This window comes from Amaranthus tricolor, chromosome 1 (genome assembly GCF_026212465.1).
Source record: "Amaranthus tricolor cultivar Red isolate AtriRed21 chromosome 1, ASM2621246v1, whole genome shotgun sequence".
NCBI classification, from domain to species: domain Eukaryota; kingdom Viridiplantae; phylum Streptophyta; class Magnoliopsida; order Caryophyllales; family Amaranthaceae; genus Amaranthus; species Amaranthus tricolor.
In genome coordinates this window covers 3,735,164-3,752,211 of record NC_080047.1, presented here as the reverse complement: position 1 = coordinate 3,752,211, position 17,048 = coordinate 3,735,164, and the positions used below count along the sequence as shown (strand labels likewise).

The 17,048-nt window shown below is 36.1% G+C and overlaps 3 protein-coding genes across 4 annotated transcripts; 1 reads left to right on the top strand and 2 right to left on the bottom strand.

Moving 5' to 3' along the window:
* The first annotated feature begins 4,439 nt into the window (after nt 1–4,439).
* Nucleotides 4,440–7,030, top strand: LOC130799551 (clavaminate synthase-like protein At3g21360). Of its 2 annotated transcripts, XM_057662685.1 has the most exons (4): nt 4,440–4,952; nt 5,238–5,491; nt 5,663–6,023; nt 6,895–7,030. In XM_057662685.1, the coding sequence occupies exons 1-3, from the start codon at nt 4,530–4,532 to the stop codon at nt 6,021–6,023; spliced, it is 1,038 nt and encodes a 345-aa protein (XP_057518668.1). In that variant the 5' UTR covers nt 4,440–4,529; the 3' UTR covers nt 6,895–7,030. The 2 variants fall into 2 exon arrangements, with proteins under 2 accessions (XP_057518668.1, XP_057518660.1); XM_057662677.1 differs by lacking the exon at nt 6,895–7,030 and having other exon boundaries at nt 5,663–6,222.
* On the bottom strand, nt 7,003–8,457 carry LOC130799561 (60S ribosomal protein L31-like). Its single transcript, XM_057662693.1, has 2 exons — nt 8,374–8,457; nt 7,003–7,282 (listed from the first exon to the last, which is right to left on the bottom strand). Exons 1-2 carry the CDS (start codon nt 8,454–8,456, stop codon nt 7,003–7,005), a joined length of 363 nt encoding a protein of 120 aa, XP_057518676.1. The 5' UTR covers nt 8,457.
* A 4,077-nt stretch (nt 8,458–12,534) lies between these two features.
* On the bottom strand, nt 12,535–14,658 carry LOC130815503 (disease resistance protein RGA2-like). The gene is made up of 5 exons (XM_057682011.1): nt 13,725–14,658; nt 13,512–13,612; nt 13,088–13,353; nt 12,847–12,973; nt 12,535–12,735 (listed from the first exon to the last, which is right to left on the bottom strand). The coding sequence occupies exons 1-5, from the start codon at nt 14,656–14,658 to the stop codon at nt 12,535–12,537; spliced, it is 1,629 nt and encodes a 542-aa protein (XP_057537994.1).
* Nucleotides 14,659–17,048: the final 2,390 nt, after the last annotated feature.

The window sequence follows — 17,048 nt, the reverse complement described above, 5'->3', positions numbered from 1 at the left end:
CACGTTTTGTGCGACTGGAGTATAAATTTTTTTTTTATTTGTTTGAACTTCGAATTATAAAATTTATTTTGTTTAATTAAATTATTTTTTAAGTTATTTTTATTTCATAAATGTTGTAATATATTATTTTATTTTAATGTATTATTGTGCTATAATAATGTTATTTTATTTTATTTATTTTATAGAAAAATCAATTCTTCTGATTTTTTATATTCATTTTTGAAGTTATTATTATTTTGATATATTATGATAATGTTATTATAATTATTATTTGCAGGACTTTGAAAATTTAGGGGATAATATAGATTATTCTGATAGATTTGTTACCGATAGAGAATTTAATTTTGTAGATTATTTACATGTTTGGGCTAATGAGATAGCAGTAACAATTGGTTTTCAATTTACACGTGCTTCATATAAAAAAAAAGAAGGATGTTCAAGAGTGAGTCTGTACTTAAGATGTCACCGCTATGATAATAGAAGGGTTGATTTGCATAACTTAGACAATGCTACCCGACCTGGTTTCAAAAGTAGGGGTTGTGGTTGTAAATTTATGATTTTAGGAACTAGTCGTAACCCAGAGGAAAGACCTTGGACGGTTACAGTGTTTCCTGGTGAAAAAGGAATACATAATCACCCGTTCTTCATGTACAGAGATGGTCAAATAAGATTAAATAAGATGACTGTGGATATCAGGCAGCACATACAAGATCTAAGTGCAACTGGCATGCAACCAGCATTTATAATGTCTTCAATTAGAAGAAATTTTCCTCGTTTTTATGCTAGTATGAATCAAATTTACAATGTGAGACAGTCAATCAGGAGAGAAGAGATGAATGGTAGAACTCCTCTTCAACACCGTCTGTATATGGCCACGGAGCATAATTATGTAGTTTGGACAGACTTGGATAGTGAGGGTCAGTTGACTAGACTATTGATTGCGAATCCAACATCTATCCAGATGCTACGTTCGTGGCCCCATGTTGTGTTGATAGACACCACGTACAAAACGAATAAGCAAAAGTGGCCCCCTTTTGCGAAATCATTGGAATGACGCCAATAAATCATAATTTCTTGGTTGCATTCTGTTTGATGCGAGATGAGGCGGCTGTGTCTTATTCTTGGGTATTGGAGAGGTTGAGGGATATTTACGGGAGAGTCCAGATGCCCGCTGTAATCGTAACGGATCGGGATGAGGGTTTGTCTGCAGCTATTCATGTTGTCTTTCCAGGTAAACAGGTTTTAATTATTAATTATCGTCGATCTATATATTATATATATCTCAATTAATTATAAATTTATGTTTAATGCAGATGTACGACATCTATTATGCGTATGGCATTTGGCAATGACGTGGAGAACATGGTCGATAAATTGTGTGGCGGCAAGAAAAATCAACAGGGGCAATTATTCAGGCAAACAAAATGGAACCCCTTGGTTAACAGTATGACGATCGCCAATTTTGAAAACAGATGGGAAGGGATTGTGTCCACTTGGTCGACTAGGAACTGGAGGGTCGTGCGATATTTGGCTGGAACATGGATTCCTCACAAAGAGAAATTTGTGCGTGCGTGGACGAATGATTGTTTGCACTTGGGTAACCAGATTACCAGTAGATCTAGTAGAAAGCCAACACTCTTCCTTCAAGTACTATTTGGGTGAGTTGAAATCCATGTCTGCAACAGTGTCAGACAACCAGCAATAGTCTTGCACCCAGCCCTTGTCGCCATACCCAGTTGGCGATACATGTGAGCAAGCGTCAATGCACCCCATGCAATGTCAGCCTGATCAGCGGTGACAGCAACAACAGGGTGAGGACGCATCCCGACTCTAGTCTTATCCACGAGCAACGTGGAACCCACTATAGCCATGTAGTAGGCAGAAGCTTGAGTATCCATAGACTGAGAACGGTGGCATAGCTGCAACAGTGCACCAACGTTAATGCTGCCGCTAATGAAGTGCCCCTTCCCACGCAGCTCCGACAGTGGCTCCCCAAAAAGGCCGGCCAGGCCAAGCTGTCAGTCACCATCAGACGGTTCCACAGAAAGCGAACCGTCAATGTTAATTCATAAGATGCGTTGCACGTCGTGCAACATTATGGTCATCTCCCCCCACGGCATGTGGAAGGTGTTGGTGTTAGGCTGCCACCTTTCCACAAATGTCGTAATGAGAGCACTGTCGATGTGCTAGTGCATTATATACGGCAGACGACCAAGGGGACTGCCAGGTAACACCCTGTACAATTCATCAAACATGTCCTGAAGTCTGATGATTGAATCCAATGTCTTTTTCCGAGCACAACATTCCAAAATCGGAGGGGTGCGCTCCGATCCCTCAAATATAACCTTTGCTACGTGCCCACCGTAGCTGGGTATTAAAGTGGTATCAATAGGGCCCCCGGGCTGGGGTGATGTGATCAACCAGTTTGCGTCCGCCGATTGCGAGCGCCTCCTCCCCCGTGGAGCAGCATCCTCTGCCTGGCTTACTCCTGCCTGATAAAAATGCCACCCGAGCCCTGCCCTCTAATCCTGAACTTACTAGCATGGCCTCTTACGATCGTTCAATCAATAGGATGACATGCAGACTCATCCTAACCGAGAGACTCTTCGCGACTAAGAGACTCGTCGTAATCAGTATCATCGTCACCTGAGCCGACCGTATGACTATGTAGGCTATTCTGGCGCTCAAAGCGACTACGCACTTGCTCTAGGGTACTTGAACGTTGGGCCTGACTATGTATGGCCGCCTGTTCTTGCCTTGCTCGCCTTGCAAATCCCGTAACCCCCCTCTCATGGGGATCTCCTCTCAGTGAAGTTGGCCTAGATCTATTGCCGCTTAATCCTCTAAAAAACCCTTTTTCCTTACCCTGATTTACAGCCATTTACTACAATTTTCATATTTTAAATTAAGACGACATTCCAAAGTTAATTTAATAAACACTTACAATCATATAAATTACAAACAAGTAACAACAAAAATAATTCACAATTACAAACAATTAAACAATTATTATGACATAAATATTTAAACATCTAAAATTTAATAAGTTAATTACACTAAATAAATTCATTCCTAATAAAAAAAAATAATTCAAAAAAATTAATTCAAAATTCTGATTTTAAAAAAAAAAATTTAAATACCCAGTCGCACAAAAAGTGCGACTACAGTCGCACTTTTTGTGCGACTGGGTTGTGCGACTGGATTTTAATTTTATTTTTATTTATTTATTTATTTTTCTTTTTCTCAAATCCAAATTAAAAACTACTTCTTACAATAACATTATCATAATACATTCTATTACAACATTTACTAAATAACATTAACTAAGAAAATAAATTAATTAAACACAACAAACTCTTTCGAAATTTTTTTTTTTAAAAAAAAAAAAATGGTTGTTCACAGTCGCACAAAACGTGCGACTGTGAAGAACCGATTTTTTTTTTTTTTTTTTCCTTCGAATGAATTAAAATAAAACTTACCTCGAATTTTTGTTGACGACTTTGATTCCAAAGTTTGAGCTCCGATTACTTTTATGTGAAGAATTTGAATTTATGGAAGTGATGTGAGTGTTATTGAGTGAATTTGAAGTGTTTAAATAGAGGTTTTAAGGTTAGTGGCATTTTCATAATTTTGTAAATTCCAGGGACAAATTCGTAATTTCATTTGGAGGGTGGCGAAAAAATAAAAATGGTGGCGACAAATAAGAATTGGGTTTAATTTAGGGGTATACTTTAACCGATATTTAAGGGTTTAGCTTGCATTATAAGTACTCCATTCGTTTTCTCATTAAAACTAATTTTTAGTTACAAATTTTGATTAAGTTGTACCGATTAAAATTGATTTTTACTTATCGTAATTAATTTTTACTAATTATAACTAATTTTTATTAATTATAACTAATTTTTACTGATTAAAATTGATTTTTTTTACTTTTAAAATGTTTTATACTAACTACTTTTTTAAGAAAAACTAAATCAAACGAAGGTGATAACCAAAGTGTTGTGTTAAATGGCTTCATAGTTTTTGTTTTGTTTATTGGTCAAAAAGTTATTAAAAAAATTATTTGTTGAATGGCTTTTAAGCTAAAATGAAAAAATTTAGCTTACTATCTATTTCTATTAGTTTTTGCCTTGTTAATTCACGTTTCTATAATAAACAAGCGTCAATATATTAATTATCATACATATAACTAATTCCTAAACAATTAGCTTGTCTAGTTAATGTAAAAGCTAACAACAATAAAAAAATACTTTTAATTTGTCCAACAAACCAATAACCTACAAATCTAAAATATTCAAAGTGATCGCTTATAGCTTTTAAATAATCAACTATAATTTTAAAATAATAAATTTTTTTAGTTCTAAACTCGTTTCAGATCATACGGTCTCGGACAAAACTTAGCGTTGTTTGTATTATAGAAGAAGAAGAGCTTAGAGGAGTACAAAATCTTCAAATAGTTGAGCCAATAATACCCAATTGAACAAAGACGCAAAACTAGCACAAGTATAAAGATTCCCCTTCGCAATCGCATGTTAAACCTGGGAAATCAATTCCCATCAACAAAAAACTTGCTCAACCAAATCCCAATAACAATGTCTGAATCATTCACAGAAATCCAAATTCCTCAACAAAAACACTATTCATACTCCACCCTTTTCCCTCTAATTTTAACTCCAAATTTCAACTCTTCTTCTTCTTCTTCCTTCATCGACTCCATTAAAACCCACAAACATTACCTTCAATCCCGCCTTCATTCCTCAGGGGCTATTCTTTTTCGTGGGTTTCCATTAACAACTCCCACTGAATTCAACGACGTCGTTGAGGCATTCGGTTTCGATGAATTTCCATACGTGGGCGGCGCTGCTCCTAGGAGTAACGTTGTTGGCCGTGTTTTTACTGCTAATGAATCTCCACCGGATCAGAAAATCCCTTTCCATCATGAAATGGCTCAGGTTTTTTTTAATCTTTCTATTAAATTTGAGATTGCAAATGATGTTTAAGGTTGACATTTGTCCGTTCATAATCAGAACTTCAGTAGCATGAGGATATTAGTATCAAGTAATCAACATTCATATGTGAATTGAAGTTATTTAATGGTGAAGATGTGAGAGAGCAATTGCTTCACGAACTCTAACTAAACCGACTTAAGAGAAATTGTGGAGGAGAACAAGCCCTTTATGGGTATTGCATTTGAAATTCGATTTTCTTACAATGTCTCTGGTGGAATATGTGGACAGGTTCCTGAGTTTCCATCGAAATTGTTTTTCTTTTGTGAAGTAGAACCAAAGAAAGGAGGAGAAACTCCAATTGTTCTGAGCCATATCATATATGAAAAGATGAAGGAGAAACACCCTGATTTTGTTCAACAACTTGAAGAGCATGGATTGATGTATATACGGTTGTTGGATGAAGGGGATAATCCAGCATCTCCGATTGGTCGTGGTTGGAAATCTACATTCTTGACTGATGATAAGAGCATAGCTGAACAAAGGTGTGTGGTTTATGTAATCTGTTTGTCATTTTGCTGCACCATATCCATATTGCATTGTTGCCAAAATCTTGTTTTGCTGCAGCATCTTATGTATTGTTCGTGTGATGCTAGATCAGCTGATTATGAAAATAGTTTCCCTTTCAAATTCATATACTACTTTAATTTCTTCAGGGCAGCTAAGTTAGGCATGAAGTTGGAATGGTTGGAGAACAGGGTAAAAACAATAATGGGTCCAATCCCAGCTATCAAATTTGATGAAAGTAAGCAACGCAAGGTCTGGTTCAACAGCATGGTGGCAGCTTACACAGGCTGGGAAGATGAACTAAATGATCCTGTCAAGGCAGTTACCTTTGGCGATGGAAGACCATTGCCGGCCGACATTGTATATGACTGCCTCAAAATTCTTGAAGAGGAGAGTGTTGCAATTCCATGGAAGCAGGGTGATATCCTTTTAATCGACAACTGGGCTGTTCTTCATTCTCGTAGATCTTTCGATCCACCACGACGTGTGTTAGCTTCTCTTTGCAAGTAGGTAATACATTCCTGGCTCTTTTTCTGGAACATATGCTCGTATGTTATTTTTCCTCAATTATTATATAAATAGCGAAAGAATGAATATGTACATATATATTTGTTGAAGATAGTGTTGCATAAGTGATGATTACTGAAGTGCATCATATTTGTATTACATTTTGCACGAGGGAAATAAGGCGTATATACTTCTTTCACTACTATAGATACCCATGATTAACTTCATAGAAGTTTTAAGATCGATAAAAAAATTACATCCTTCTTGTTATAAGATTAATAGATCTCAAGTTACAGTTTATGATCTGATATAATAGAAGTCGTGCAATACGGTATAGGTGGGCAATGGCTGTGCAATGTGTTAGACTAAACTCAGCACAATCGACCTAGCGAGTAGCAAGTGTGTTAGATCAAACTGAATTCTATTCTATTTTTCAGAATTCTAGACTTGCGTCTTAAATGCCCTACAAGCGTAAGGCCGCTTGGCATCGCATCAACTGCATTGTAAATGTTCTAGTAAAGGTGTTAAAATTGCATTTTGGATTCTTTCGATAACCTCATTACTCCCGTCATTACCGCATCATCATGTCGTTACCTCACTCGCGACCATCATCGCATTTTTATACTATGCCCACAAGTTGCTTCAACAAGTACTTGATTCAACTTTGAAGCACGCTTTCAAAAGTTCAATACCAACAAGAATCAAACTTGCATTGAATATTAGAAGGATCCTAACGAAGTGGCACATCAACTTAATTCAATGCTTATTTCAGTCTAGATAGATCAATGATAGAGCAAAGATTAAGAGTCAATACATGTTCATATTTGTCGGATAGGTGTTGTTACTAACAAAAAGTTCCCATTCATATGTATAGAGCATCTCAGTGCAATGAGCATCATCAAAAGATCCACAATTGTTCAGAACAACATCAAAAAAGTTGATTTCAAGCTACCTATTATAACCTCAACAAAAATGATTTTGCTTAATCTTCGTCTTCGATCACCTTGGTACCAAGACCTTTCAAACCTTCTAGGGGAATTTCAGCAACGGTAACCAAAGAGTAGAGCTCCTCCTTGGCGTCCTCGTCATCATTTCTCTTGCGTGCAATGCGAACTCTGATCCTTCTCGGTACACTCCTGATTCCCCTGCTCCAAATTTGTTTGTTTAGCTTTACATCTACTCTGACATCCTTGGTCCCCATTGCCTTCTCAGCAAAAGCTTTAATTTCCTTGATGGCTTTGGGTGCCTTCTTCTTGAATGTGCTTCCATACAAATCAGCATCAAACAAATATCAACACCTAATTTCTTTAATAACAATCAAAATAGACCAAATCTCTACAATCAAGAACTTCCTTTTCACTATTTTACAATCAACACAAGAAAGGCAGAGTTACAAGAAAAAGTCACTGATGGCACAAATCTTGTCAAAAAAAACTGTTTACACTTTACTAGTGGTGTTCAACGGGCTAAAACGGGTCAAATTTAAATGGGGCGGGGCGGGGGTGGGTCATGCCAGATTTAAACGAGGCAGGGCAGGTCAAAGCCCGTTTAAATCCGACCCACTTTGACCTGACTTCAAAAGTTCATATTAGTTTTTTTATTCTACTATATGAGCTTACTTATATCAACAAGCGTCAATAACACCCCATGATCACTATATAACAAAATTCCAAAGAGTAGTAAACCAAACTAATGGTTTGTGCTTGGTGTCTGTCTCAATTTACATTTTCTCTTCATAGCTAATACACTCAACAGTTGACATAGAAAAGAAAAGAAACCATTTAAACTAAACATTTAACCTACAAGAATCCATTCTCCCAAAAAACTTTTTCCTTTATCAACCCAAAAATGAATCTACAAAATTAATTAGAACGTAGCTAATATTTGATCAGTTGTCCACAAAGCCAGAAAATAGACTGTCAATGGCATATTATAACAGAAGACCCAAACAAATAACAGATGAAGATGTAAACAAAAACAAAATCCAATTCACATACACTCATTGCTCCAACCACGATTCTGGGAAAACCCAAAAATGTTTCCAAAACAAAAGGCGAAAACATTTAAGAAGCACACAACTCACACATCTACAAAGTGAAGACTTCTTTATCAGGGATTCCTTTTCAGTAAAATTGATGTAAAAACCGACTTCCTGAAAAAAGTTCATCACAAAACCAAACACACACTAACAAATGCAAACAAAAAATCATAAACCAAAACCCATGCAATTTCCACAAACTGCAAGCAAAATCTACAAGTACCTAATTTAACAACATCATTTCATGATCCAGAATCCCAAATAAACCTAAATCCAGTTACAAAACATAGAAGAAAATAGACAAAAGGAAAGTACCATCCATGAAGACGTTTGTGGAAATTTTTGGTGTACTCCCTAGTAACAACTTCTTCCTTTCTTCCCTTTGTTTTCTCTACCATTTTCGCTTTGTGAGGGCGGCCTTAGGGTTTTCGGGAAGAATGACTCTGATTGGGATGGTCGTGAGTAGTGGGTCAGGACTAGAGGTATTCATGCCAACGGGTCAAAGGTCGGATTACATTTTAACGGGTTATTAGCGGATCGGGTCATTAATGGGCTTTGGTGTAAAGGGTCGAGCCAGGCTGGGTCGGATAATTATGAATTGGTTGGGAAAAAAATGTACTACTTCTTTTTTATATTTTTAGATCATATTATTAAATACATGGGTGGGTCGACCCAACGGTCCAAAAGTGTAATAAAAAAACTATTTTATGAACTTTTGAAACACGGGTCAAAGTGAGTCGGAATTGAACGGGCTTTGACCCGTATAAGTTTCAACTTTATTCAAAAAGTAAGCGTGAAATTCCCAAACCTGAGGTTTGGGGCTGTTCGCAATTAGTAACTACGAACAGGTCAAAAAAGACAAATAGTTGTTACCAGTTACTAACTACTAACAGCTATTTGACCTGTTTCGACCTGTTCGCAGTTAGTAACTGCGAACAACATGCTCCACAAAAACAGGTCAAATAGTTGTTCGCAGTTAGTAACTGCGAACAACTATTTTGTCTTTTTTGACTTGTTCGCAGTTATTAACTGCGAACAGCCCCAAACCTCAGGTTTGGGAATTTCACGCTTACTTTTGGAATAAAGTTGAAACTTATACTATTTTGTTCATTTTTTTTGTAAATTGTGTTATACATTTCAAATTTTCATTATTTGCTTGTTCCAATTTTAATTGTTATTTTCTTGAGCCATGTCAATTTTACAAGCCTTATTTTTAGGCTTCTAATTATTAAAAATAATCGCTTTTAAATAATAGGGAAGTTAATTTAGGCCCTTTAATCCATGATTATCAACTTTTCTAAATTTTTAGGATATAAAGTTCATTTTAGGTTTTTATTTAAAATAACCCTTGCTTTTTAATAATTATTTTTTTGAATTAATTGCTTATTTTGGGAATTAAGTTCATAAATTGCTTATTTTTTGAATTTTTTTATATTGAAATACTTATTCTTTTTAAATTTTCAATACTTAATGGGTCTATGTTTGGGTTTAGGGTCTTTAAATCCATTTAAAACCCATATTTGTTCGACCCGTCCCAAACGTTAGATTCACTCTAGATCCAATTTATTATATAATACAAATTCATTTATAAATTCGTTCTACACTTATTTTAAATTTTATTTGGATTCAATTTAAGCTTATATATAGAAATCATGTACCCATTCTATTTATTTCCTCTTCGATTACTTGTGGGTGTTCTTGTTCTCTAGTTTTTCTGGTTTCTATCAGTATTATTAGCATTATTGCTTTTTTATTTATTTATTTATTTATTTATTTATTTATTTATTAATTTACTAATTTTTTTATTTTTTATTTTAAATTTATTTTTTAAGTGTTTTTACTTATTTATTTTATCTATATGCATTTTTTTTTATCTTTCCCATGGCTGAAACTTTTCTTAATCTTTCTCGAGTTGGAGGACTCTTTTGGCCGCGCTCTCCTGTATGGGTATGAGTTGCCGCCATCCTTCCCTCTCCAGACCCTGATCATAGTTTTCTATGAGCGGAATACACAGGGTATGGTGATGGTGATGGTGATGGTGATGGTGATGGTGATGTACCCATTTTAGTTCTAATAATGTCTTTAAAATGTAAGAATGTTTAGGTATAAATAATTAAATGGACACGTTTAGGACTCATTAAGGACTCTAGATCCATTAGATCTGACGATCCTGGGTCCGAATCCAACAATTTCAGACCTTATGAGTCTAAGTTCGGGTATAAGTCCACCAAAAATTAATGTGTTTAAATCCAAATCTAGTTGGATTCGATTCAGAACCGATCTATGACCATCCATGATTGGGTTATTGGGAAAGTGGGGTGGAATAATTTTATTTGGATCATTTTTTGTTGGGATTAACAATGTTCTTCAAAATTTGTAAAATAATGATACACATATTTCTCATTTAAGACGATTTATAGGACTAAACTAATCTAACTAAAATAATTAAATAATTTACTTTGTACTTAAGATACTCGTGTTTAATTGTTTGATGTATAACAAGTAATTTTAAAGTTAAAAGTGTTAAATATGTGTTAGCTCATCTATTGTTGTGAGAGACGGTTTTATGTAAAACGATCTCAAAATAAAGTGCCTATGTTCTCCTATTTTTACATTGTATATTTGTATGATTGACTTAGGAGTTTATCAAAATATGCTTTGAAAATATGGTCAAAGCTCCTGATTGATTTAGATTGAATGTTGCAAGATTATAAGATAACATATGACATATGTCGATTGAATGCCATCAAATATTAACTATATATTATTATAAAGTAGCTCATAAAAGATTTAGTGAAGATCAATACACATATGAAGCACCATTCATATCTAGATGGCACTAGGTTTTGTTATGCCTTTGGATGGACAGAGTCTTGAGGATGCTGGTGATGAATATTTCAACCATCTATAGCAAATTAGCAACGGTGCTTCTTCCAAGATGTTGAAAAAGATTTAAGTGGTGGAATTAAATCATGCAAATGCATGATTTGATCCACAATGTTGCTAAAGAACTTGCAGGCACTGAAATCTTGTCATCCAACAACAGCACAAGTCATTTTAATGAGAAACCTTGTCACTCTTTTATTGATCTTATTACAATCGAAGGAAGTGATGATATTGTTAGTTCTTTCAACAAGATGAAACGAATGCGTTCGCTTTTAGTAAGTAATGATTTCTGGAATGATAGCAAATATTGTCCCTCATGTTCAAGAATAAATCTATTGTTATCAGAAGTGAGATATTTAAGAGTCTTAGAGTTGCGTTGTATGATTTTAGATAAAGTCACGAGTAAGATTGGTCAATTGACGCATCTAAGATATCTTGACCCTCTCATATAATAAACTCCTCAACATGTTGCCGGAATCCATTACTAAGCTTTATAACCTGAAAATATTGAATCTACGTTGTTGTTTGGAACTGAAAACATTGCCAAGAGACTTGAGCAAATTAGTTAATCTCAGGGACTTGGACATATTTGACCGCAAAAGTTTGAGATATATGCCTCCAGGGATGAATAAAATGACATCCTTGCATAAGTTAACAGGGTTTATAATCAGGAGAACAAGAAAGACTTCTACGTGGGGGTCAGGTTGTGTTGTAAAGCTTGAAGATTTGAAAAATTTTACGAATCATGCTGACATTCTGCAAATTTTGGTTAGGAAATTTGTCAGGTATGATGCATTTGAAGCTAAGATATGTGGAATCTGTTGAGTAAGCATCTCAGGGAAATCAAGATTATTTGGCGAGATGACAACGATGATGACGATGATAGTGAGGAGAATACTAATGCAAATGTATTGTTACAAGGCCTAAAATCCTGCCATAATCTCTCAAAGATGTACTTGGAGGGGATTTTAAGGTTAGAGCATCTTCCACCGTTGTATCATTTTCACCATTTGAAATTCCTTACGTTGTTTGGATTGAGGAACTTGAAATATGTAGACAAATGTAACATTAGTGAAGATGGGGCTCCTACGGCATCGGAAAATACAGAGAAGTTGATATTCTTTCCATCCCTTGAAGAGCTTCGGCTGAAAGATCTGCCAAAATTAAAGGGGTGGTGGAAGACAACATCAGAATCAGATTCAGGGAAGGTGGAAGCTCAATATAATCAGTTCCAACAACAGGAATACATTTCAATACATATTCATTCCCTCGACTTACTTACCTGGTAATATGTAAATGTCCTTTTTTGACAGCCATTCCTCGGTGTCCAAATCTAGAAAAAATGAGTTTGAGGAATTAAGATATCCAGCGTCATCTATCTCTACTGAATCATCACATGATGAGAAAAGATTTGCATCACTACTCCATCTAATCTCAGATTTCATTGCTCCATTAAAATTCCTCAAACTTATGTTTTCTAGATTTGGACACAGAGGAATGGCTGTCAAAAAAGGACATTTACATATTACCAGACAAGTAAGTCGAGGGAATGAATATGTATGGAAATGCATTCCTGTTGTCGTGAACTAATTATATTGAGCTTCCACCTTCCCTGAATCTGATTCTGATGTTGTCTTCCACCCACCCCTTTAATTTTGGCAGATCGTGCAGCCAAATCTCTTCAAGGGATGGAAAGAATACCAACTTCTCTGTATTTCCCGATGTCGTAGGAGCCCCATTTTCACTAATGTTACATTTGTCTACATATTTCAAGTTCCTCAATCCAAACAACTACTCCATCTAATCCAAATTATGCAACGGTGGAAGATGCTCTAACCTTAAAATCCCCTCCAAGTGTATCTTTGAGAGATTATGGTAGGATTCCACGCCTTGTAACGATACCTTTGCATTAGTATTCTCTTCACTATCATCGTTGTCATCTCGCCAAATAATCTCGATTTTCCTGAGATGCTTGCTCAACAGATTTCCACATATCTTAGCTTCAAATGCATCATACCTGACAAATTTCCTAACCAAAATTTACAGAATGTCAGCATGATTCGTAAAATTTTCCAAATCTTCAAGCTTTCCCATACAACCTGACCCCCATGTAGAAGTCTTTCTTTTTCCCCTGATTACAAACCTTGTTAACTTATGCAAGGATGTCATTTTATTCATCCCTGGAGGCATATATCTCAAACTTTTGCAGTCAAATATGTCCAAGTCCCTGAGATTAACTAATTTGCTCAAGTCTCTTGGCAATGTTTTCAGTCTCGAACAATCACGTAGCTTCAATGTTTGCAGGTTGTAAAGCTTAGTAATGGATTCCGGCAACATGGTGAGGAATATATTCTCTAAGAGGTCAAGATATCTTAGATGCATCAATTGACCAATCATACTCGGGACTATCTTTAAAATCATACAACGCAAGTCTAAGACTCTTAAATATCTCACTTCTGATAACAATAGATTTATTCTTGAACATGAAGTACGAAATTTGCTCATCTTGTTGAAAGAGAAATCATTATTACTTAACGCATTCGTTTCATCTTGTTGAAAGAACTAACAATATCATCACTTCCTACGATTGTATTACGATCAATAAAAGAGTGACGAGTTTTCTCAATTAAATGACTTGTGCTGTTTTTGGATGACAAGATTTCAGTGCCTGCAACATCGTGGATCAAATAATGCATTTTGCATGATATTTCCACCACTTGAATATTTTTCAACATCTTGGAAGAAGCACCATTGTAATAGATGGTTGAAATATTCATCACCAGCATCCTCAAGACTCTCTCCATCCAAAGGCATAACAAAACCTAATGCCATCCAGATATGAATCAAATCATCCTTCATAACCTTGGGAAAAACAGCACAATACTTGAAGCAGCTCTTCAAATGAAACGGAAGATGATAATAACTGATTTTCAACACAGGTAGTATTCCATTATCATCTTGTTTTATGTTTACCAAATCAGTGTTTTTTATATATTCCCATGTACGTGTATCTTGACCTCGAAGAAGACTTCCAACAACCCGTATGGCAAGTGGAACGTTTTTGCACTTGCAAATAATCTCTTTCCCGATTTTAACCAAATCATCTTCATTTTGATTGTTCTCACCTTCAAATGCAATTCTTTCAAACAACTTCCAAGAGTCATCTTCAGAGAGGCCTCCCAGTTCATGAATCTTACGGCTTCCTACAATATTCGCCACCCCATTAGAGCGAGTAGTCACTATTTCCAACAAAACACTCAAATCAACCCATTTACAGTAGTCTTCGTTCCAAATATCATCTAAAACAAGGAGATATTTCTCCCCATTAAGTACTTCCCTGAGATTACTCTGGAGTTGGTCCATAGTCATATTCAGTTTTTGCCTGTCATTCCTCAAGTGTTGATTTTTTGCATCTGCAATAATTTGTTGAAGAAGCGTCCCAACATTGAAATCATCAGAAACACAAACCCACATTCTCAAAGGGAATTCAGTCTGGATCATTGCATCATTATAAACTAATTGGGCAAGACTAGTTTTACCCAGCCCTCCAATTCCAACAATGCTAATAACGGATACATTTTTCTCAACAGAAGTGCTGCTGAGTAGCATGTCAATGACTTTCTTCTTGTCGTCTTCTCTGCTTATAATATCACTTTCTGTACAGAAAGAGTGAGTCTCCCTGGGGTCATGTGTCACCATCCGCTTTCTTATCATTGGTAGTCTCTGTATATGTTTTAAACATATTTATATCAGAGCAGATATGACGTGAAGCACCAGTATCTACCCACCACCCTTCTAATCCACCAGTAAGGTTGATCTCAGAAATCATAGCCGTAAACGTGTAACACCCCGGCCCCTCGGACCACCGGTGACTACTCATGGAGACTGTAGACTGGCCTCACAAATCAACACAAGTCTTTCCAACGCACTTTGGCCTCACTCGTGCGCGCCCGGGAAAACTTCGCAAGTGGTCACCCATCCTAAGATTGCTCCACACCAAGCACGCTTAACTGTGGAGTTCTTAGCAAATGGGCTCCAATGAAAAGAAGATACACCTTGTTAATATGAGTAGTTTATCAATATTTTTTCAAGCTAAATCTGGGGTATTACAAAACGACTCTTCAATCATGCTAGCATGTGTGAGCGTAGGATTAGGCATGTTCCTGCACTTTCGTGTCATATGACTTGGTTTTCCACATCTATAACAAAGAAATTGACCAGAGTCATTCTTAGGTGGTTCAGACTGTTGTTGACCATTGTGATTTTGATTATGGTGGTTGAATCTTTTCTTCTGGTTCTTTGGCTTGAAATTCTTTACATTGGGTTTGAGGGAAACTCTAGTTTTATTTTTATTAGGCGACACTAGCAACACTTCCTCTTTTTGATCTTGCTTACGGGCTTCCTCTTCAATATGGAGACGGGTCATAAGACTTTCTAAGGAAAATTCCTTAGTCTTGTATCTTAAATTATTTTTAAAGTCTTTCCAGGATGGAGGTAACGTATCAATTATAACAACTATTTGAGATTGTTCATCTAGGGTCATATGTCCAGAAATAATTTCATGAGCAATATTCTGAATTTCGTGTGATTTCATTTCAACAGATTTATCATCTACCATTTGGTACTATAAATACCTACTCACAACATATTTTTTAGCACCGGCCTCCTCAGTATCATATTTCTTTTATAGAGCATCCGATAAATCTTTAGCCGAATTTTTCCTGTTATAATAATCATAGAGATTATCACAAAGGCCATTAAGAATATAATTTTTACACATAAAATTAAATTCATTCCAAGTGTTTATTTCCTTAGTTAGTTCATCTTTTTGTGCATCCGTTGCATTTTTGGGTATAGTAGATCTAACATTAACCAAGACTGTAACATCCCAGAATTTTCAATCCCTTAACGAAACCAAAACCGTAAAGACGGGAGAAAATTCGGGCGTTACATAAAAGAAAAGGAAAAGAATTTGGATAAACGTTAAATATTAACTTTAAAAAGGTGCGTGGAAATTTCGGCAGCATCTCTTCTAAAAATCGAACATGTGGTAGAGCATTTAGCAATATAAAAACATTAAACTAATCTAAGGCATCATTGCCTTTAAAATCTCACACCAAGGCGGAATGATTCGTCGCCGGCTTCTCAAATCAACATGCCAATCATGGATCGTAGTTCCAGTGTCGACGTTTGTGTTTTAAAAGGACTTAATTCCTTAAAACCATACAGAGTTATAAATTACAAAGCGGAAATATAAATATACAAGGGAAGACACCAGACCTCATAACAAACACATACAACCAAAGTTTGCAAAAGATAATAAGAGCTACAAAATCGAAAGATAGCGGTATGACACAGGTTATGCTTCGCCCTCATCACTCTCCCCCAATGCAATGCAATGCAAAAGAAGCTCCAATACCTGCTACGCCTGTTTATGATCCTCCTGCTGCTCGACATTAGACCAAAGGCCAATGTGTCATAGCTGGACAATCATAGAAAGTTATCAACAATCAAACATAAACACAAATACGTACACGTCAGTAACTAGCATCAAATATAATAAGGCCAACTACTAGATAACATTACATTATAAAACAACATAAGATGATTTCATAAAACGCAAGCACATATAGTAACCGTTATCGGCCACTTATACTTCTTAATTCCATTACATGCTTTCCAACCCGAACCATGTGTTCTTGGGTAGAATGCAGGTCTTCACGCTCCTCTTTTCAAACATAAACTCTTTAATTCATCAATCAAATTCTTACCCACAAAAAGATTCAATGAAGTTAACACAACCAACAACAAACTCAATACACTTAATAAAACTCCAATTAAAAGCTAGAAAATAAATTAGAAAAAAGAGGAGATGGCTCACAAAGGGGAACTAGTAAAAATGGTGAAGAGGTAAGTGAAGGTTGTGGTGGTGGTGAACCGAGGCTGTCGTGGTGAATGAAGGGCCCAACGCAACAGCTTGCTGCTGCCTACTGGTTGCGCAACACAGCATGGCTGCTGGGATTCAGGTGCACCAGACGGTCGTTGGTGGGGAGGGAAGGAATGCTGCTAGTTGCTGGCTTGCTGCTGCTAGGCCGCCTGCTGCG